The sequence below is a fragment of the Achroia grisella genome, unplaced genomic scaffold (assembly GCF_030625045.1).
Source record: "Achroia grisella isolate CSIRO2021 unplaced genomic scaffold, CSIRO_AGI_Agris_v1 utg841, whole genome shotgun sequence".
Taxonomy (NCBI): Eukaryota; Metazoa; Arthropoda; class Insecta; order Lepidoptera; family Pyralidae; genus Achroia; species Achroia grisella.
In genome coordinates, this window is record NW_026713039.1 from 3,013,540 (window position 1) to 3,036,015 (window position 22,476).

Genomic DNA, 22,476 nt, shown 5'->3' on the forward strand with positions numbered 1-22,476 from the left:
TCGGGGTAATAAACCAAATAAAATATAATTTTTCTATGTCCTAGACCGTGACCGTGTGAAGGGGACAGAATCCCCTACCGGGAAGTTTCATGCAAGAAATCGTAACTTTAATTTCTGTACTAAATGAAAATGAAAATTTAATGTATGTGGATAGTAACATACTAAATAAATTAGTTAGTAAAACAAAGTTATGTTATTTGTCCACGGTGCGTATTAGCCTTTGAATATAAAAAATACTCTGTTCCCAATATTATTTATTGCAACACAGAATATCTAAACGCCATGTTTATTTCTTTTCCGTCATATTCGTTGTTTGCCGCGGTAAGAGTTTTAAGGTTATTTCATATCGAAGCGTCTTTCCATTTATACATAATAAATTTGTGTTTATGTGTATGAATCTACAAGTTAATATATCTCAATAATTTCTACAAATACTTTTTGGAATTTTAGTATCCATCTCTTCGCGGCGGTGGACATTAATAAAACATTGTACACTGACTAGCGGTATTCTATCGAAATGGGCAAAAAAATCAGAGAATACAAGTCGGGCGACTTTATTTTCGCCAAAGTAAAGGGCTATCCAGCTTGGCCGGCACGGGTGAGTATATCAGTTTCTTATTTGTGTGTTCATTATAAAATTCATAATAGATATTCCTATAAGAGCGCGGGAAGACATGTTTTAGTCGACGCTTCTATGTCTTTCTGACGCTTGGAATAACTTACAGATATAGTATGGAATATTTACATGGTTTCTTTTTGACATATTGTTTCAATTACAGTTCTTTTCTTCTCTATTAAATCACCTTTTATGTCTTTATATTAAGCTATTGTTGTTGCTTAGCTTTCTACTATTTGTCTATCGAAACTATGTACTCCGTATCCTAGCTAACTAGCTACATATGCAATTAACTCTTATCAACGTAGTTAACGTAAAACAGAACTTAACCAGTAGAAATTTGTAAAGTAATCAGTGTCATTCCTATATACAAACTTATTGGTTAATTATTGTAGATGTACAGCTTTGACTATTAAATATTTTTGTTTTGTTGCTATGTGGGAAAATAATAATATATTCAGTTTTCTCTAAACCTTTTAGTAATCTATTGACATTAGTTGTTCTTCTATTCTATTTTCTATTCTATTCTTCACTCCAACCTTACATAATGTCTTAGGAAAACTTACTTTTTCTATGCTTATATTGGTTTCTTGCAAATTAGACTCTGCTAGTCATAGTCAATATAGACCACTTTGTGTAACATCACAACAAATAATAACAATAGATTTAATTATTTTATAAGATTAATAACAGTATTATATTGTATTATAATTATATACCTACTTTCTTATTGGGATTATTAATAATTTTATGTATCCTGGATACCTACCTCCCATTTTTATGGTACTGTAATAATGTATTGTAACCATGTGCAGTGTAGCAGTGTGGGACATAGGGGTCATTAAAATGTAGTTAAGTGTAGTCTCATACATTATACTTGCGAGAATAAGAAAAACATACATGAAGCCCCACTTTTTGTGTGTTTTTCTTATTCTGAAACTGCTTTCTGAATGTATAGCAGATTAAAGAAGTGACTATTCAAGTGCTTATATTACGTTTATGTGAAGAAAGATTATTTCTATGCATTAAAAATAAAAGTACATAAGTGTACTAAATTGCACTTTAATCAAATAGGACAGATTCCAACATTAAATAGGAGCAGTTACCAAATTGCATATTAATCACACAACTAGTTAATGGATGAAAATTGTTTGCAGTTTTATAAAACCTAAACCAATTATTATAATAGAATTAAATAGCTTAAAAAAACTATTAAAAAGATTTTAACATACAGATATTATACATTGTAACTGGTCTATATCATTGTGGAATATTAACTGGGATGTTGTCATGACGGTTTCATGGGGATTGCATGGAGGTCATCCTTGTATAGTGCTACCAATAGGGTCACTAGTCCCCATCACTATCCCTGTCCCCCAATCTAATTTAGATTCTAACATTAATAATTATATCTCTTTTGTGTACAGTAAATTATTTGTAATAAAATAACTTAATGTAAATGTGATTTCTGAACTAAAGGTAGCCTTATTACTTAAAGCAATCTCTTACAGATTAAATTAATATTTTTTATTATAAGGATTTTATTAATGTACTATATTTAATTGTTTCAGGTGCAAAGACCAAATGGAAAGAAATATTTTGTATATTTCTATGGTACTGGGGAGACGTAAGTTCTTTTTATTCATTTAACAAAATTAATTTATTGTTTGATAATATTATCTTCAGTTGGCTTTGATTACATTCATCCTTACAGTAGATTTCATTTATAAAAGTCTGTAATACATCTAAATAAAACATGATTAAAAATTATTGTAGGTATATTTTGGTTCCTGTCTCTTTAAATTGTGTGTGTGTTATTTTAATGGTTATTATAGAAAGCAACAGATAAATATTAAAGATTAAAAGAAAGAAAAGAAGGTCTTGTTCTGTGTTCATTACATCTCTTTATTAGTGTCTCCACTTAATACATTTTGCAATAGAATTATTATTAATAGTATTAGTAACAAAATTGAACATTAATGTTTTTTTATTAATCATTATAATTCTTATTATAAATGTATTTCATTAGTTATATTAGATTCCGAACCATGGAATGCCTCAGTCCCCACTAATTCAAATAAATATGAATATAATTACAATACTGTAAAGTATATTATTCACATAGTTAAAGGGTTTTAACATAAATAATTTTATAATAAATATTATAATTATTTTATGTATTATTTTTCAGTGCAAACTTACCACCAAACATGATATTTGACTACGCTGAGAATAAAGACAAATTCTTAACCAAAACAGTGAAACGCCGAGATTTCAACGATGGTGTGAAGCAAATTGAATATGACTTTGCTAACAATGTACCTTTGGAGGACGTCATCGGAGTGCCTCTGGAGGTAAATATAGCTGTTTATTACGTTTGTTGTGGAATAAGTGTATGTCTAACTCATCGGTAGATGCTTTATGTAGTAGTGACTTGTGTGTTGAGTGTGATACAGAATGAAAGATCAATTCTTTATATTGACGAACATGTATTTTTAATTAGAATACAATAGAAAAGATATTGACTTTACAATGGCGGTCGGCAGAGAGAGAAAGTTGCCATTATACAAAATGGTAAATAAAAAATAATGAATATTGTTATTGCCGACAATATTTTATTTAATTATTTAATTTCAATGCACAAAAATAAAATGTACACATGGCGGAAGAAAACGCCCTGCAGCGTTATCTACCGCCATATTTATATTTTATTATTACCGTAAATAAATATATATATATATATATAATATCTATCTATCTCACAGGGAGTAGCAGACACATCTGCTAATGACACAGGGAACGAGACAGGCAATGACACGTTAGATGACACAGTAGCAGACACCACTGCAGCAGATGATACTGTCGCTGATGATGTAAGTTCCATTTAATAAAATTGAAATTTATCGACATAGAGATAGAGTTTATAATTATCTGTAGAGCTAGTTTGCATGTAAACCGTATGAAAGAGAGGTATGAACTTAGCGTTCGATGAATTCACCGTACGGGTGCCGGTTCCATTGAGTAACAGAACAGCAGAAACTCCAAGCAGTTCCCTCCATATCGGAAGAAAGAGAGATACAAACTTAATATTCCATGAATTCACCGTGGGGGTGCTGGGTACATCCTGTAGCAGAGAGGGCAACTCCGAGCATTTCGCGGGACTTGTGACCCGAGTGTACTTTTAAGGGGACCCTTAACTCAATAACGAATTTGTACTTAAAATTAAGATGCGGCTTTATTTGTGTGAAAGCTGATGATTGAGTTAGTTCTTAGTTACAATTAGAATAATTTTATAGTCCGTGTTTTTTATTCCTTAAAGTTTTTGTAGAAACATGTTGGAATATTGGATCGTACCATTAATACAATTTATAGATATAATTGTGTTTGGTCACGTCCAGTAAATTACAGATATGTCTTTAGCCAAAATTCTCACTGTAAGTGAAGTGAGAATTTGTCGAGGAGACTAACAATTTTGTACCATAGTTATTTCAACGTCAAAGTAGTAAATAAAATAATAATAAATAAATAAAAAAACCAGGAAATTTTATCTATAATTATTTGGCGATCTCGGTGGTCTAGCTGTTTAGCACTCCGCTTTACTTCCGATCGTGAAGAGTTCGATTCCTCGCACGGTGCAAATATTTGTATAAATGAGTATTATTGTTGATGAGGTAATATGCATAATATGTATTTACAAAAAAAGTAAATATTTTATCAATTGTGTAGTAGGTCATAACACAAGCAATACCCCAAGGTAGGGACTATATGGCGTTGTAAATTGCCCTGGGTCATTATTTATTATTATAATTTATATTACAGAGTACAGCCAACGTGACACAAAATGATGGTGGTATAGAAGACTCCGATGAGGCAGGTGCCTTGATCATTGATGAAGGCAACAAGGAAAAGGTGACAATCATTATTGCTTTGCCTTTATCCCATTATTTGGGGTCGTTGCTGTACATACTTTTCTTCCACTGATTCATATCGGCCGTCACATCTGAGCTTACTTTCCTTTACATATCATTATATTGGGAAGTTACAGAAATACGTCGTTACGGCAGATATGTCGTCGATGCAGCAGTATTTGATTTTTATTCCATTTTCAAATTACACGCCACATAAATTGCGTCGCTGTATTCCACGTCTGGTCGTCTCGGTTGCCTCGAACAGAATGAAGGCCGTTCTCTCCTCGTTTCCTTCCTCTTTGTGTCTGTTGGTGGCGGCATAATAATGACGCCACCAACATCACGTGACTCACTATGGTTCCAAATTTGAAATGTAAGCAACAAATTAGTCAACTGAGTGTTCTTTATGTATTGAAGCTAACAATACATACATACCGAAAAGGTGACAGTAAATAATAATAAAATACTTTTACAAAAATAATCCCAGTGATGCCAGGTCGGGTGTATTCAGCCTCAAAAGTGGGGAATTTGCGGCGATAGAAAGATATTTACCAGAAATTTGTGCCCAGGAAAAAATAGGAATACTGAAATATGGATTTTTGTAAATACATACATAACTAATTTGTGATAAGTAATTTGTATCGTGGGAATCGAAACCGCGATCATTGGAAGACAGGCAATGTGTTAATACCACTGGACCACCAATGTCGTAATGTTTATAGTAATTTAACTTAAGTTTATAATATTAACCCACAATTTTTCTAGAAGGGCAGAAAGTCCAATGCAAAACCAGCCAAGGAGACGCCCGCCAAGCCGATAAAAGAACCCAAGACACCACGCGGCAAAGCCAAGAAAGAGGAGACTAAAGAAGAGGACAAAGATGATGAGAAGAAAGAAGAGGAAATTGTCAGCAGAAGTGGGAGGAAAATACGTCCCAAGAGGTATTTTATTTACAAATGGTATTTATTAGTAGATACTTAGAACGGCGACCCTCGAATATAATCAATTAAGTTAGTATAAAATAAACATGACCACGTCAATTATTTATTAAATACTAGCTACTCGTCCCGGCTTCGCCTGGGTGTACATGTGCTATATATATAAACCTTCCTCTTGAATCACTCTATCTATTAAAAAAAACTGCTTCAAATTCCGTTGCATAGTTTTAAAGATTTAAGTTTACTTTATTTTATACTATGTAATGATAATATTTATATATTTTAGCATGTTATTTATTTTAATTGTGAGTCTCCTTTATAAAATGGTAAAAAATAACTACAGAGTTGGACGTTTTCAGGTATATAGATGAACAAACAGACGAGAACAGCACATTGCCATCGCCGGCGCCTAAGAAGCGTCGCGGCGCTTCACCGCCAGTGGAGAAAGAAAAAGAGAAGGAAGAATCTGTGAAGGAGAAGTCTGTTGAGAAGAATTTGAAGCAATATCATACCATTTCACAGGTATAAAATTGAAATAAATAAATCCTCCTGACTTAGGACTGGATATCACTGTTTTTTATATTAGGAGCATTTTTTTTTAATTAATAATAATAGTATGGTGACTTCACTGCCCTAACGGTATACACTGGCGGGGCACCAGTAGACGATACAATGAAGATGAAGTTAGGTCAGCCCATTATGGCATATACACTCAGAATTAACCGCCTGGATCCCCTGGAAAAAAGGGGAATCGTGTGTAGTTCGACATGATTGGGTATAAAATTGTATAAAAACAATTTACTAATAATCCCATTCACTTGTTTAGTCATTATCAATGTTGTGATGAACGCAACACTTCACATGGCCACATTTATCTCAGTATATTTTTAATAGAAAGTACCAGGGGGCGAGTCTACCTTCGTCTCTGATATTAATTTTTGATTTGATATCAGCGTATCCGTCACTGGAACGTTAGTCAGAAGTATGCATAAAAATACTCTTGTGTCAATACAAAAGTATTTTTTTTTGTGTTGGCCAGATTTGAACTTGTGACCTCGTGGTGTAGTAAACCACTAGGCCGCGACGCTGTCGAGGCTTTGTACAAAGTCTACCACAATGAAATTTCAGCATTTGCATGCACGTTTATTATAGTGCTTATTTAGTTGAAATATATTGAAGGGAATTACATATTATTAACATTTTTTCTTTATTTTTAAAATAAATGTTTTTCTTACTTGTTACAGTCTGATTTGGAAAATTTGAAGGAACCGTTCAAACAAGGTAAGTGTTTTTAAATTGATAAGCTTTATAAACCATTTTTTTTTATTTACATGCAAAATATCTGTTTTATTGAAACAAATATTTTTAACTAATATGTCAAGTGTACAAAAAAAATGTTGAACTAGACATCCTTTGAAGGAAGTAAAACAAATATGTTGTAATTTAATGAATTACTCAATGCTAATAGAAGTATAACGGAATTCCTTTGATTTATTTTACTTTATTTAAATTTACGAAGCAAAAATCGCAATGTTCTAAATTTAAATTTCATGTTGCCGCGAACATGATATGTCTTATTATTCCGTTAATTACAACATGGACGACTTTTTAACTACAAGCTTAATTATTTTTAATGAATATAATAGTATAAGATAAATATAAGAAATATAAGAAAAAAAACCACAATGTTCCAAATATAAATTTCTCATTGCCGCGAAAAATACATGCTTTATTATTTAGTTCAAGACAACATGGACGACGTGTTAAGTACTAGTTTTATTACGATCAACATTTTTAATGAATGTAACGATAAAAATCAGTATGTTCGAAATTTAAATTTCATATTGCCGCCAAAATTACATGTCTTATTATTTAATTCAAGACAACATGGACGACGTGTTAAATACAGGTCTATTTACAAACAATATTTTTAATGAATATAACGATAATATTACATTAGAAACGTGCATAAATAAGTTTGAAAATGAATTTATATCACCTAATACTGACAGTAGTCCAAATCTAACAGGTAATTTGAAACAAAATTTTATTATATTGATTGATTGTATTGGGAATTTTTTTTATATACTTAATTATGTATTTAGCTATATTCACGCCATATTCCCTACGGGGTAGACATTTAGGAAGTGAATTATTATCAAATTATGTTTATTTTGAATGGAATGGCTGAACGATTTATTTAATGTAGTTTTGTTTAATACAGGTTTGTTCCATACTAATATCCTATGCTCAAATGTGTGTCTGTTTATGATCTTTTCACTTTAACGGATTTTAATATAATCTTCACAAAACGGATAATAAACTATCTGTGGCCTAAAACTAAACAATAATGGTATCAGTCTAAAAAAAAATATTTATCTTTATTTTCTTCTGAAAATATGAAACAATTTTTCAATGATTTATTTCTATTAATATTTTACAGTAACTAATAATACAACTTCTTTAAATAATAAAGAAAATAGTAAACATATTCAAGATAGTATCAAAAGAACAGTACCGACATTTGGTAAAAAAGAAAACGCTAAAACTAAGAAAGATAACAAGAAACCCATTTCGAAACCGAAACCTAAGAAATTTGTTGCACCTATTAAAACTAAGAACAACACGGATAATCTAATTGTATTCAATACAAACAATACAGAAGTAACTTCAAATGTTGGCAATAAAAAAGTACATAATGTCAATGAAAGGCAATTCAATAATGCGACAGATATTTCTTTATCTAATATGTTTCCAAATGATTCCAATGAAACATACCAAGAATGTTTGTCAAACACACCAAACTTTTATGCCAACACATACTTGTCCAATAATTGTGAACTCAATTATTCTGCACCAACATCTTCAAAACATAAGAACGTATCAAATACATTGGGTTGTGTAATATACGGTTCGTTAAATGTATTAAATGATGAAGATATGACAATGTCACAGAATAGTGACAAGTCGTGCGTTCATTTGTCACAAAGTCGCGCCGAGTCTTTCTCTTCTGTGGTCTCCCTAAAGAAGACTTACAAAGACTTGGATGCAAAGAGTTTTGAAATTCAAGACATAAATTGTAACTATCAAATGGAAGATGCAAATGTAGATGTAAATAATTATGAAGCTGGAGATTCAAGTAATTTTAATATAGAAGGAGATGCAAAGAGTTTAGATACACAGAAATGCCATAAAATTCCTGAAGGCGATGATTTTGTTAATTTATTTCGTAATATTGAACTTGTAAAGGTGAAACCGGTAGCTATGTCAACTAAATATGGTGATATGGGATTTAATATTAAATATGCAGAGTATACGAAATCTAATGCAATTCATCATGACGATTCTAATGATGATAAAGAAACATATGCGAAAATATTAGAAATGTATCCAAAGGAAAATAGCCTTTTAATTAATACTATTAGAAATTAAATTATATTTGCACTTTTTGTAATGAATAAATAAATTATAATTTTGTAAATAAAATTCGTATTTTTTATAATAAAAGAATTAAGGTAGGAAATTAAATGGTATAGAGGTATGGCATATATTAACTCTATATCATTTGACGGCTTGGTTGTCTAGTGGTTCAGCACACCGCTTTACTTTCGCTGGTCGCGGGTTTAATTCCTTGCATGGTGCACGCATTTGTATTCATTAGTATGATTGTTTGTAGCAATCTGGGTGTTTTCTATGTATATTATGTATGTATTTACAAAATGTATCTAATTATTTATATCAGTTGTCTAGAACCTATAACACAAGAACTGCTTAGCTTAGGACACAGCACCAACTATGCTGTGAGAATTGTCCTGAGGTATTATATAATATATGTATAGACACGTCACCTAGCCATCTTAAAAATAAACAGAAGTTTTATTCTATTCTTACCAGAAGTAAGCTGTAAGAAGTCGTCTGCGTCGATCTATACCTCAGTCTAACGTATTTCGTCGCTATGCAGCTTTCTAAGCGTTGTTTCTGTTTTAAGTTGAGATTAGGTAGTGAAATTACAGGATAAGAGGCATCTTTGTGTTCAGGAATGGCAATTCATAAGTGTTATCACGGGTGTCAAATGATATTAAGATGTAGTGCTGTTCATGTATATAGGTGACGATTACAGCTCGTCTGAATCAGGGCATGTTTAAAATAATTAGTTTTAAGACCGTTGTAAATAAATTATGTGACAGTGATAATTATGATTTTATTGTTTAAACAGAGGACACTGAAAAAGACAATATCCTGATCACATATCTACCTACCGGCCAGTACGTGGGTATAAAGCTGTTCCAATCGAGGCCTACCTCCTTCAAGAACGAATCATCGCGGCTGCAGTGGGACAAGCAGGCCGCCTCCAATGCCGTCACGCTCAAATTACAACTAGGTGAGTTTAAAAATATTTTTACTTAAAACGTTAGACCGCTTGACCACCGGTGGGTCTCCACAACGAAACTAAATTTACACATTGGAACGGGGGGATCACACGTGGGCTCATTAATTGAAATAAATATAGGGGTTACATAATTTCTACCTCAAATTATTGTACACTAAAACATATTTAAAAAATAATATGCGTAATCTTATATATAAAATTCTCGTGTCACAGTTTTCTCCGAAACGGCTTGACCGATTCTCATGAAATTTTGTGAGCGTATTGAGTAGGTATGAGAATCGTCCAACATCTATTTTTCATAAATGTTAAACCCCTAAATTTTTTTTTTATTTTAAGGCAAAACTACGCTTGTCGGTACAGCTGGTAAACAATAAAAAAAAATTGCCGGTCCCTATGTGAGAAATAAGATTTTTCAATGCGACATTGATAAGCGGCTAAAATGTCCTAAATGAATAAATGTTTTATGATTGATTTGGCTTGGGACTATATGACGTTATGTGGTATTGTTTAATTAGTTTATTTATTTGTAATTGCACATGCATACACAATAAATGTACATATAATAAATTATCAATACACACATGGACTCTGCTTAAAGAGTGTAGCAATTTTGTAGATGACTCAATTCCATATTTTACAATACCCAAAAGCATCCAAATGATGTGCCTTTCCCATCATTGCCCAACATCCGCTTTCTGTTACAAATGTATAATTTTACCTAACATATAACATCTCATGCATTTCTTTTTGCAGAAAGAGGACAGATAAAACCAGAGTCAATACTGGCGCAGTTGGTGATGGAACTCAATCTCAGCGATGAGGAGAAGTCTACGCTCGACAATGAAAGAGAGACGGGTCAGTGAATGAGAGATATATGACCTCAGTTGTGTAGCGATTTCCGATTGTCGCCGGTTCGATTGCTCGCACGATTCAAGACAGTTGTATTCATTTGTATGATTAAATATGCATCATAATACTGATGATGTATTTATCAATAAAAATTATTAATATTATTATTATCATATTTTGTAGACGAGAAGAAATCCAGAGTGCAGTTTTTGAAGACAGAAATGAAGTTAATAGAACTTGACGCGAAGATAAAAACTTGCCTGTGTTTAGAGAAAGCCGATACGGAGTTGTGTCTCAAACTATTAGACGAGTTAATGGGTGAGTACAATATTCATTCATTCATTCATAATTTAAGAGCCGCGCTCTTATCTGTGGAGGTTGTATATTCCGTATACGTGTAGCAAAAACTTTGTAATCATTTGTACGAAAGATGCCCGTACAGAGGAGTACGAATTTTCGCACACTTTAGTTTATATAGAAAAAGAGTGCAGTATCAGAATATTTTTTAATTATGCATAAAAATGCATTATATCATTAGAAAAAGGATTACACACACTACCATGTGTTTGACACGCTCGCAGCACGTATAGAATATAACTGTTATTGCTGGTTCAAAGATCTTTTTTAGTATTTGGTAATTTTGTGACCACTAGTAAGAATCTATACTTGTTTTCCAGAGCTGGAAGTGAAGCCACTGATGCTTCTCAAACACCCGACGTGTTTGGAGACAGTGAAGCGTATGAGGGCATATGTTGGGAACACACCGTCCTGGGACTTGAGCGAAAGCGCCGCCCTAGTGTTCAGCAAACAGGCGCACCGCATTCGGAAGCAGGCTGATACATTATATAAAAATATGAAGGTATGTCTAAACGATGCACAAGCATTTACGTAATGGTGTGTGAAGCACTGAATCACTGGCAGAATGTGGCAGGATTGGTACATTCGAAAGCCCTAATAATGGGCTACTTGACTCAATACTCCAGTAGACTATTGCTATTGAGTAGTGTATATATTGTATATACATCGGGATTAGGGTCTCACTGGAGACTGCAAATTGAAAATAAACACATGGCAAACTTAGGCCTGTGCACAACAAAAATCTGCAGTATATGCCAAGCTAAAGAGCAAACGCCACTACACATCCTATGTGGTTGTAGTCCACTCATGTATAAACGAAATATCTCCTTTGGAAAGCTTACACTCTAATTTACAAGCTAAAAATAATCACTTCTAAGAATATTCTTCAATTCTTGTCTCTGACGCTAGACCCGTAGTGAACTCTAAAAAACGCCGAGCACAATAGATCTATGTAATTGCAGAGCTACAGGTTAAACCTGTACCTGAACATTTGACAAGACAGCACCTGAGTGACCTTACAAATCTGACTACAACCTACATACAGCTTACAAAACTACTTGTTCCCTAAAATAGGGGAGACTGGGGGATCCACTCATACAACTTGTTTATAGTATACCTTGATATATTATTTAATCATTACAATAAATTATTCATATTACAGGAGCTATTCATCACACCTGATGGTCTGTCATTCTGGGAGTATTTCTCAGAACGCGTGATTCAGTTCAAAAAGATCACGTCCAAATTCAGCGCTGATGAGCTATTGGAGATGGTGCACGAGCCTTTAGGTATGTTAATACTTTTATAAAAAATATTTGCAGGTATTTCTAATACAATTATCATGAAATCATCTAATACTATCTAGGTAACTGTATCCCATAATGTACACAAACTTCATAATTACCTCCGGGAGATGGCGTGGCGAGTGAGTATGTTATAATTTTAATATATTAATAACTCTGGACCATTCACTCATCACCATATAGTCCCAATGCAAAAAGAGATTGTGTTATGAGTATTATGCAACTGATAGAAGTACTTAAATACATTTTTTTTAAACTTACATAATATACATAGAATACAAACAATATACTCGTGCGACCTTTGGTAGTGAAGCAGTATGCAAAACCGCTAGATCACCAAGGTCATATATTAATGTATATTAATCTTACTTTACCAGAGCTGTCACTCCCTACCGCTCATACTATGAAGGCAGCAATAGACGCAGCGAACGATGAAGAACTAAAGGACGGAGAGGAGGTTAACGATAAGAAAAAGAGTACACCAGGTAAGTCATGGTTTTAATTCCCAAACAAATACCTGAGAGAGAGATATTATCCAAAGTCGTCATATACAAGTGTCACAGTAATTTTTTATGTAATTTTAATGGGAATCAATAAATCTAAATGCTGAAAACAGAGCCCATACAATACAGAAGGCAAATAAGTAACGACCCTTCTGATGGAAAATTAAAGAAAGCAACCTTTGACTTCTTAACCTTCATAGTCTCAACAGCGCCTCAAACGTTACGTCATGTGACGACGATGAATGGCAATTTACTACTGGGGATACATACGACTACGACTGCTAACTCAGATGGGGTAGATTCTTTATCAACTGTAGATTTTGTGGTAACATTTCGTTCGCTAATATTTTTTTAATCCAACGTAGCAGGAATGAGCCTCCTACCGTCACTCGGATTATAATTTGGTTTGATATGGGTGTTTCCTTTACAGGAGAATTAGTTTTTTTTTTATGTGTATGATAATGGAATGATTCACCCGCCTGCGCTAACGGTTTACGCTGGCGGGGCACCAGTGGAGGATGATAAGATAAGCATGAGGTCAGGTCAGTTAGCCCATCATGACAAATTCACCAGGAATTTAATACGATGGTTTCCAGGGGGAACCGCGTGGAGGTCGACCTGAGATGGTATATTGCTAGCAATGGGATTATCAATCCACATTACTAACTTAAATTCCCTTCCCCCCAGGAGAATTTCTTGTTTCTTTTGTGACAACAAGATTTGATCTCTCGATATCTTGGCTGTAAATTAGGTTAGTACATCACTAGACAATGCTAGTCACAACGTTCACGACGACAACGTTTTCAATGCAAATCACAAGAAATTGCGAAAAAACTATCAATGTCATTTATTACAAATTACGAAAAATCATTCACAATTACAATATTTTTATATTTTTGCAGTAAAACCAAAGAAAACTGCTAATAACAGCACGCCGGCAAAAACAGCAACGAAACGGCAATCTTCTAGGAAATTACAGGACGACAAAGATACGAATGCAAAGAAAGAGACAAATGCAAAAAAAGACACCGTCGAAGAAGAAGAAGCAATTGAAAAAACAGATACTCCTAATGATATTTTAAAGGAGGCAGAAAAACCAGAGGAAAATAACAAAGATGCAGAACCTATGGAAGTAGATAATGTAAATGAGACTGCGGAAGAAGTCAACAGTCTAAAAGAAAATAGTTCAGATGACAAGAGTGTAAAAGAAAAAAATCCAAAAGAAAAGAATGCAGAAGATAAAAGTACAAAAGAGAAAAAGAATTCGGAGGACAAGAGCACTAAAGAGAAAAAAGATAAGAACTCAGATGAGAAAGGTTCAAAAGAGAAAAAGGAAAAGACTTCAGAGGATAAGAGTACAAAAGATAAAAAAGACAAGAATTCAGATGATAAGAGCATAAATGAGAAGAGTCCAGAAGATAAGAGCACGAAAGAGAAGAACTCAGTAGAAAAGAGTCCTAGTCCGGTTGAAAAAGAAAAAGAGAGTGATAAAGGTAAAGATGACGAGGCAAAAGAAGATAAAGCAGAATCAAAAGAGGACAAAGAGAAGGAAAAAGATGTAGGAGAACCTAGAGCGAAAAGATCGAGAGAGGTTGGTCACTAGTTTTGTACTATATAACTATTTTTTATAAATTACTAGCAACCCACTTTGCTTTCACATGTGTGTACAATGATTATAATAATTATTTAATTAATATTTTTTTTAATACACGCATAGAATTATAGGCTTTGACAATAGAACCTTAATAATGTAAAAAATTATATTTTAAATTAATTATGCTGGAATTACAACTACTGGACGGACAATTACATATAAATATATCTACATATTTTTTTGAAATCGTTAGTAGAACAACCAACATATCTATAACATATGAAAGTGGCATGTTCTTTGGTAATTGATCAAAAATATTATAGTCTATTTCCGATCGTCGTGGAGGTTTTAGGGGGAGGCTTCTGTTCAGCAGTGTATGCATGTATATTACATTGATTTAACAATAGCTTTATTTTTTTACATTTTTATTTTATAATTCGGCACTAATAAATACATAGAACCCAATTTTTTTTATATTACTATGGTGGCAAACCAGCATACGGCCCATCTGATGGTAAATGGTTACCGTCGCCTATGGACGCCTGAAACACCAGGGTCGTTACGTAAATTTTCATTTTTCCCTCTTACCATCAACCCCTACTGTTATATGGTAAAACAACTTTGCTGTAACAACTGGTATACACTCATTTGTCATTGTTTTTTAGACCAAGAAGACTGAGCCCCCACCGCCGCGGTCACCAGCGAAAAGGAAGGCAAAAGTTTAAGTGTTACCAACGTTGCAAATTGGATTATTGAATTATTTTTATACAGTGAATAGCTGTGTCAAGATTGACATAAGGACGGACGAATATATTTTATTCAGTGTAAAAATCGATATAATAATATAAAGACGCCAGTTGTAATAGAAAACTCACTTAAATTATCCTGAGTTATAGATGTAGATTTTTTTAATGTGATGGTAAGTGGTAGGTACCTATTCTAGTACATTAATAGCGCGTCACGTGTACATTTCTTTGATTTTTAGAGGCTTTCGTTCAATTTAAAAGCACATGCTAATCCCATTGGGTGCAATGGGGTAAAACTAATAGCTACATCACTTCACCAGCGAGCAAATTGCAGGTGTTGCCTGAAGAAATCGCTATTGAGCGATATGGCCGCCCATTGTTAGCTCTGTATTGTAATTGTTGTTTGTTTATATTTGGTATAGATATTAATTTATGAATTTGTTATCTTCTTTCTATGAGAGGAACAATAAAGATATTTTCATTCATTCATTCTTGATTTGTTGTTCTTTTGTTCTAGGAGGATTTAGCTTACAAATGAGATTTTCATTCATTCATTAATTCAAATTGCTATAGACGCGACATCCGAAGGATCGGCTCGTCAATAGTACATGAGTACCATTCTTGATTTGTTGTTCTTTTGTTATAGAGGATTAGTAATAACTCTTTAAACCAACAGCTTGCAAAGCAAGCTGCCTAATCTCAAATCAGTGAGGCAAAGGTATACAGAGACTATATAAAGTTTAATTGTTAAATACAATATATAAGTACATATATGTATTTCACTTTGCAACAATTTATCAAAGGTAGACGAAATTATAAATAATCTATAAATATTTAGCTTCTTCTATCATATTTAACACGATCTGAAAGTTGTAACTCATAAAAATACTAGTCGTCATCCAAAAGAAGACTAATTGGCGGTAAATCATCTTTAATTGTACAAAATTAACAGCAACACAACAGTACAGTTGACTAGTAGAAGAAGCCATTAGGCATTAAGTCTTACATATATACAATTTTCTGTGAAAAAATTTAAATAAGTAATTAAATAGCAACGGATTTTAATGCAACTTTTAGCAATAAATAGAATTCAAAAGGAAGGTATGTGAAGTCATATTAACACGTATGTGTTATAGTATAGAACAAGCCCAGAAATTCAAAGATTTGTAAAGCACCCGTCCGATGCCGGGACGGTCGCAGTTTATTATATTTTCAATTACTTACGATGATGATGATTTTTGTGCACCTGCGTCCTTATATTACTATATCGATAAGTATAATAAATACTAGTGATGTTTTAATAAATATTGTATTGTGTTCATATTCTATATCAACGCCCACACTATTCTACTGCTGGGCATATAAATGTATAAGAATGAGTATCACATTTCAACTGTTAGCCGTCAAAATGAGTGTTAGTAACGCCCCATCTGTGAGACCAATGACAGGACTTCTCACGGATGGGCCTATAGTGTCCGAGTCCAATAATTGGCTCCTTTCAGATGAGAGGATAAAACTATACAGAGAGTGTTTTAAACATTTGTTTTTGGGAGGATTAAGTTACGCTGTTAAAATTCGAACTTATTTCTAGTTTTGTGTATATTATTGTTTACTCTTAAGGAATATGAACATTAGACGTTTTTAAATTGTTCAAAAATGAATGTAAAATTGACAAATTAAAATTTTATTTTATAACCCCCTAAAAGCAAATATTATGAACTGTTACTTTATTTATATGACTTTTTTATTAAAACATCATTAGTCAATAGTCATACAATCTTTATATGTTAACTGTGACATACAATGTATGAGGAAACTCAATGATGACGAAATTCGAAAGTGTAACTTAGTGTAAATGGACTTTTTTTAGATTCCTAATATATTTTGTTCATGTTTGAAATAAACATGTATATTGTAATAAACATACAGAAATGATTGTGAATATATAGCAGCGACAGAATTATTACATTTGTAATATTTTTTAATGTTACAAAGATTACTGTAATGTAATGTTTTATGTTGATTTATTTACTTTCGATGTCTGGCTGTACTAGGATAATTTTTAACTCCAAGACTCCAAGCTTAGCATGTTGAATCAAATTTATAATTCAAAATTATTTTGTGTACAAGAAAAAAATATTGGAGTATCATTTATTACATATTGTACACATTATTATAATGTTCTAAGTACCGTAATAATATTATCTAAGAGCATCGCGATTTCGCTGTTGCAAACTTATTTCCCGTTTATATTTGTCGGCCTCCGATGGTCTAGTGATTTAGCACACCACTTCTGATGGTCGCGGATTTGTGTCCTCGCACTGTACCAACATGTATTCATGAGTATAATTGTTTGTATCGGTCTGGCTGATCTCTATGTATATTTTATGTGTATTTATAAAAAAAAAGTATGTATGTATTTATATGAGTTGTTCAGTACCCATAAAACAAGCTCTGCATAGCTTGCGTTTAGATGGCGCTGTGTTAATTATCCTGGGGTATTATTAATATTATATGTAATGTGTACAATTGTAAAGAGTCGTGAAAAACGAATAAAACAATGGTTACATACTTGTAAACTCTACAGGAATGTTTAATTTTAAAATGACATTTTATTATATTTATTCAAGTTTGTCTAACTCACTTGATAATTGCAGTTACAAACTGAAAATTGTTGGAATTGCAACTGTGAAATGATTCATATATAACAGTAATACTGTTGGTAAACCTTTTCCAATGAGAAGTTTGCAGTGTTGCATATTTGTCAGTTGTTATAATGTAATTGTCAGAAAGTTAGTCAAATTTTTTCATTCACTCATTTTACTATGTGTTATTGCTTTATTCACGTATATTTCAGTCAGATTGTGGTTGGTTCCCCTGATTTGATCAAACATTGATTAAATTGTAGTAGTATTAAGGAACAAGTACATACATATTGTAATACTATTTTTATCATCCTAGCGATTAGGTATTTAGATATATAGTTCATATTGTAAATATTTACAATAAATTTACTGATACCGAACCTTTCTTACATTGTTGTTTTGTTTCTGATACTAGTATTATTTGCCGTTTACGTGTACTTTTGTACATTCTGTCACGTACAAGAACTTCTATAAACACCTTCGGTGGTCTAACGGCTTAATTGACTTCGGATGATCGATTCCTTGCACAGTACGAACATTAATTGTGTTCATGATTATGATTGTTTGTATAGCTCTGGGTGTTTTATATGTATATTACGTGTGTATTTACAGAAGAAAATGTAGCTATGTCTTATATCAGTTTTCTAGTACCCATAACGCAAGATCTGCTTAGCTTGGGATTAATTGGCGCTGTATGAATTATCCAGGATTATATCTATTATTTTATTATTAAATAATCAATAATGATATATGGCGTATTTAAAATTACGAAACAAGCTATTTTTTCCCTTGATGTTTAGGGGTATATATATATATATATGACTGCCACAACAAGTAACTCTAGTTTTGTAAGACTCTTTGTTGTTATTGGTCCGGTTGAAGCGAAGACATGGCAAATTACAGGATACGAAGGCATGGTATTTTGGTCGTGCCGAAATGCAGTGGGGTAGAAAGGGGATCGTTAATAATGTGGACTGATCCCATTGCTAGCAATTTACCATGTCAGGTCACCACCACGTGGTTCCCCCTAGAAACCAATAGGATAAATTCTTTGTTCCACGATGGGCTAACTGATCTGACACCAGTTGCACCAGTGGAGGATGATAAGGTGGTAAACGTTAGCCGCAGGCGGATGCACCATTCCATTATCATCCATAAAATAGGCAGTATAGGCATCACCAGCGTCAAATGAGTGATATCAGTTATCTGGTTATGTACATACATTGATATCCATACATAGGTAAAATAACAAATTTTGCTATCTTTAAAAAAAAGTCATAAGTCTCAATAAATAGGAACTTTAAGTGAAATGTGCAAAAATCTAAACGTTAATAAAATGATATATATTAAAACCGCCTCCTGCGTTTTCTATTGTCTGCCGGATACATTTCTAGAATTTTCCTAGCACTTTCTTCTGCTTCTTCCTTATCTGAAAAAGTGTTTAGCTTTTTGTTAAATTTATACAAAACTAGCGGACAAACTTCTTACAAGCAACGCTAGCTGTTTAATTGTGTTTTCAAACCATCCAGTTATTCATTGAATTATACCCACAAAATTTCATCTAAATCAGTCCAGCCGTTTAGGAGTCATGTGACAAACGCGTTAAGAATTATGTAATTTACATATAATCATAGAATAACGATCATGAATATTCTAGAAGCATTATTTGTTCTACAGTATATTTATGTATTTCAATATAGCAGTTAAAAGATTAAAACAATTACTAATAGATTTTTTTTGACAGCAGAACTCAAACGCATTATCACAAAGCGACAATTTTATTGCATACTAACTATAGGTACCCACGGATTCACCCGCCTGAATTTTAAAGCTTGTGTTAGTCTAGTTAGATAAAATTATTAAAAATAAGATATAATAATTATTATAAAGTTTCATTAAAATCCATTCAGTAGTTACTGCGTGAAAGAGTAATAAGCATCCATCATCCACGTTTATAATACTACGCGTTTATAATATTAGCACAAGTACATTATATTAGTAAGATTTTATAATTATGTGTTTGACATTAATAACAATTAAGGTTGTTTCTTAGAGTTATGTGATCATCAAAAACAATTTTTAATTATCTTTTTAATTAAACTTATGTCTGATTTCAGAAGTCTTCACATTTCGCTACAAGTCAAAATAGAGTTAACCACTTACACGCTTCTTCTGTTGTATCTTCCATATTCTTTTTATTCAATAACTTCATATCGAAACCTATACCTTCAAATTCTACGTTCATACAATTAGATCGAACAGATTTATTCTCCATAAAATGTAAAGGTGCAAATACAGGAGCGTATATTCCTTGAAATAAACTCAAATATTCATCACCTTCAGGTATAATGTGGTTTTCTCTATAACTGAACTCGTCAGCATATTCTACTCTACTAGTACCAGGTAAATAATGTCTATGAAAATTTATTCCAGACGCATTTTTCAGTTTATCAAATTCTGCTTGTTTTTTATTCACAGTTTTAGCTCTAAAGTTAATTATAAAACCATCAATATTCGCCTCTTCCTCAGTAATGAATTCAAAATCTGAAGAATGGTAGCTACAATTATCTGAAGAATCATCATTCACATCAACTTTCATATTTACTGTTTCATTGTTTGGTTCATCTGCTGGTCCATTAGTAACGGCTGAATATTCGATATCGTATGTTGGAATTTCAGTAATATTTTCATCTAAATCTAGTATTTTGTCATTATTTATAAGCATGCTATCTGTAGAACTTAACGATATAATATCTAAACTACAATTAACATTGTTAGATTCAAAACCAGCAACTTCATCGTTAGAATTTATAGATATAACATCAATGTTTACAGTTTCTTTATTTGTTTTAGTTTCTAACGTAATTTGTTTTTCATCCATTCCATTTGTATGTATATCTGCATCTATGTTGTGTAGATAATCTTTATCTGGTGAATCATCATGTGGAGCTACACTGTTATTAATCATAGTATTATTTAAATTATTCAGAGTACAATTGCTATTTGATGCATTATGTTTATTCTCTTTTTCAAGGTCTTTGTTTATAATATCATTAATATCATCCAGTTCTTTCTCACTAACTTCCCTATTATTCAATGGATCGTATTCGTTATCATTGATTTTACTTGTTGTTTTTTCTAAGATAGAGTCAAATTCATCTAAATCAATAATTGGTGGGTTGTCAATCGTATTTCCATCATTGGAACCAAATTCAACAGTTGTTTCAGTGTTTAATGAATTTACTTTTTGAGCGTTGCAATAAAGTAAAAAGGAGTGTTGAAAATCACGCACTCTAACCATACTTTCCTGCCTGTTTGTTATTCGATTATCATTCGAAATATAAGATCCCATCATAGAAACTGTAAAAGAGAATTTCTTAGTAATTACTCATTTTTATAATAATCTTGGACAATACATACAGCGCCATCTTGTCTCTAGCCAAACAAAGCTTATGTTAGGGTATTGATAGTCTACGAATTATTATTTGATAGTAGGTACTTTGGTACTTACCAAATTACGAGTAGTAGGTTCACAGCTAAAATTAATTTTGTATTTATTTTAAGACATATGAACCTGGCAAATTTCATAACATAAGTGCACATAATATAATAGCTGTGCCCGGGTGGTCACACGAATGAAATTTTGTAGCCTATGTTATTCTGATGTATAAGCTATGTTATTGTAAATTTTTATTAAAATCCATTCAGTGGTTATTACGTGAAAGAGTAACAAATATCCATCCATAATCACAAACTTCCACGTTTATAATATTAATATATATTTAAAAATGAAAATATATCTAATTTAGGTTTTGAAATGACTATTAGAAAAAAATTACATAAAATAATATAATACCTATAATAATAATGTTAATTATTGTTTTTGTAAAACGCCATAAAATTCTTAAATTATTGAAGCCGTAATTTACAATAGATATAGAAAATACATTTATTATATATAATAATAATGCGACAAGTGCTTAAATTTACTTTGAAGAAAACAATTTGAAAATTAACAAAATTACGCGGGCAGGTTCGACTCTATTGTTTTTTAGTCGCATCTGTCAAGGACAGGCCAAGGATACATATCTATACAGCCTAGTGTGGTCTGAATATGATTATTATATAACCTTAATATTATTATTTAAAAAACATTATATAGGAATATATTACAGTAGCATGTAATATATTCCTATATAATAATACAATAGGTGGGTTAACTCAAAAACTTTAATTGATGTTACCTAGCATTTCTTAGTAAAAATATTTTGAAATTTTGCCTGTATTGTTCGAAATTTAAAATATGAGTTGATAGCCTGATCTCATATTTTGTTTCCAACATAAATCAAAGTTTATAATTATATTTTTTTTAATTTAGATGATAAGTCACAAAGTTTTAAAAAAATGCTTTCCAACGATGGTTACTTTGCTTACGTGTTGGTACTATATAAATTTTGCCAGAATTAAGGCCTATTATACTATAGAAAATTGAATAAAATTGAATACAATAATTATAAAAATACAATTATTGTATTCCACAAAATTTATAGATAATTTAAATAATTGTAGAGTACAACTGTGAACTAGAGCACAGAAAATATTTACTATATAGTAGTCCAGATTAAA

The 22,476-nt window shown here is 32.1% G+C and overlaps 2 protein-coding genes across 2 annotated transcripts; one reads left to right on the forward strand and one right to left on the reverse strand.

Annotated features, from left to right (window-relative positions):
• The first annotated feature begins 361 nt into the window (after window positions 1-361).
• On the forward strand, window positions 362-15,557 carry LOC131852241 (PC4 and SFRS1-interacting protein). Its single transcript, XM_059202888.1, has 16 exons — window positions 362-598; window positions 2,188-2,243; window positions 2,808-2,970; window positions 3,382-3,489; window positions 4,436-4,525; window positions 5,290-5,465; window positions 5,822-5,984; window positions 6,707-6,743; window positions 9,679-9,843; window positions 10,606-10,707; window positions 10,885-11,019; window positions 11,379-11,560; window positions 12,221-12,347; window positions 12,740-12,847; window positions 13,768-14,456; window positions 15,125-15,557. Exons 1-16 carry the CDS (start codon window positions 518-520, stop codon window positions 15,182-15,184), a joined length of 2,442 nt encoding a protein of 813 aa, XP_059058871.1. The 5' UTR covers window positions 362-517; the 3' UTR covers window positions 15,185-15,557.
• A 3,639-nt stretch (window positions 15,558-19,196) lies between these two features.
• LOC131852218 (uncharacterized) lies at window positions 19,197-21,151 on the reverse strand. The gene is made up of 4 exons (XM_059202859.1): window positions 20,929-21,151; window positions 20,611-20,706; window positions 20,014-20,442; window positions 19,197-19,279 (listed from the first exon to the last, which is right to left on the reverse strand). The coding sequence occupies exons 1-4, from the start codon at window positions 21,149-21,151 to the stop codon at window positions 19,197-19,199; spliced, it is 831 nt and encodes a 276-aa protein (XP_059058842.1).
• Window positions 21,152-22,476: the final 1,325 nt, after the last annotated feature.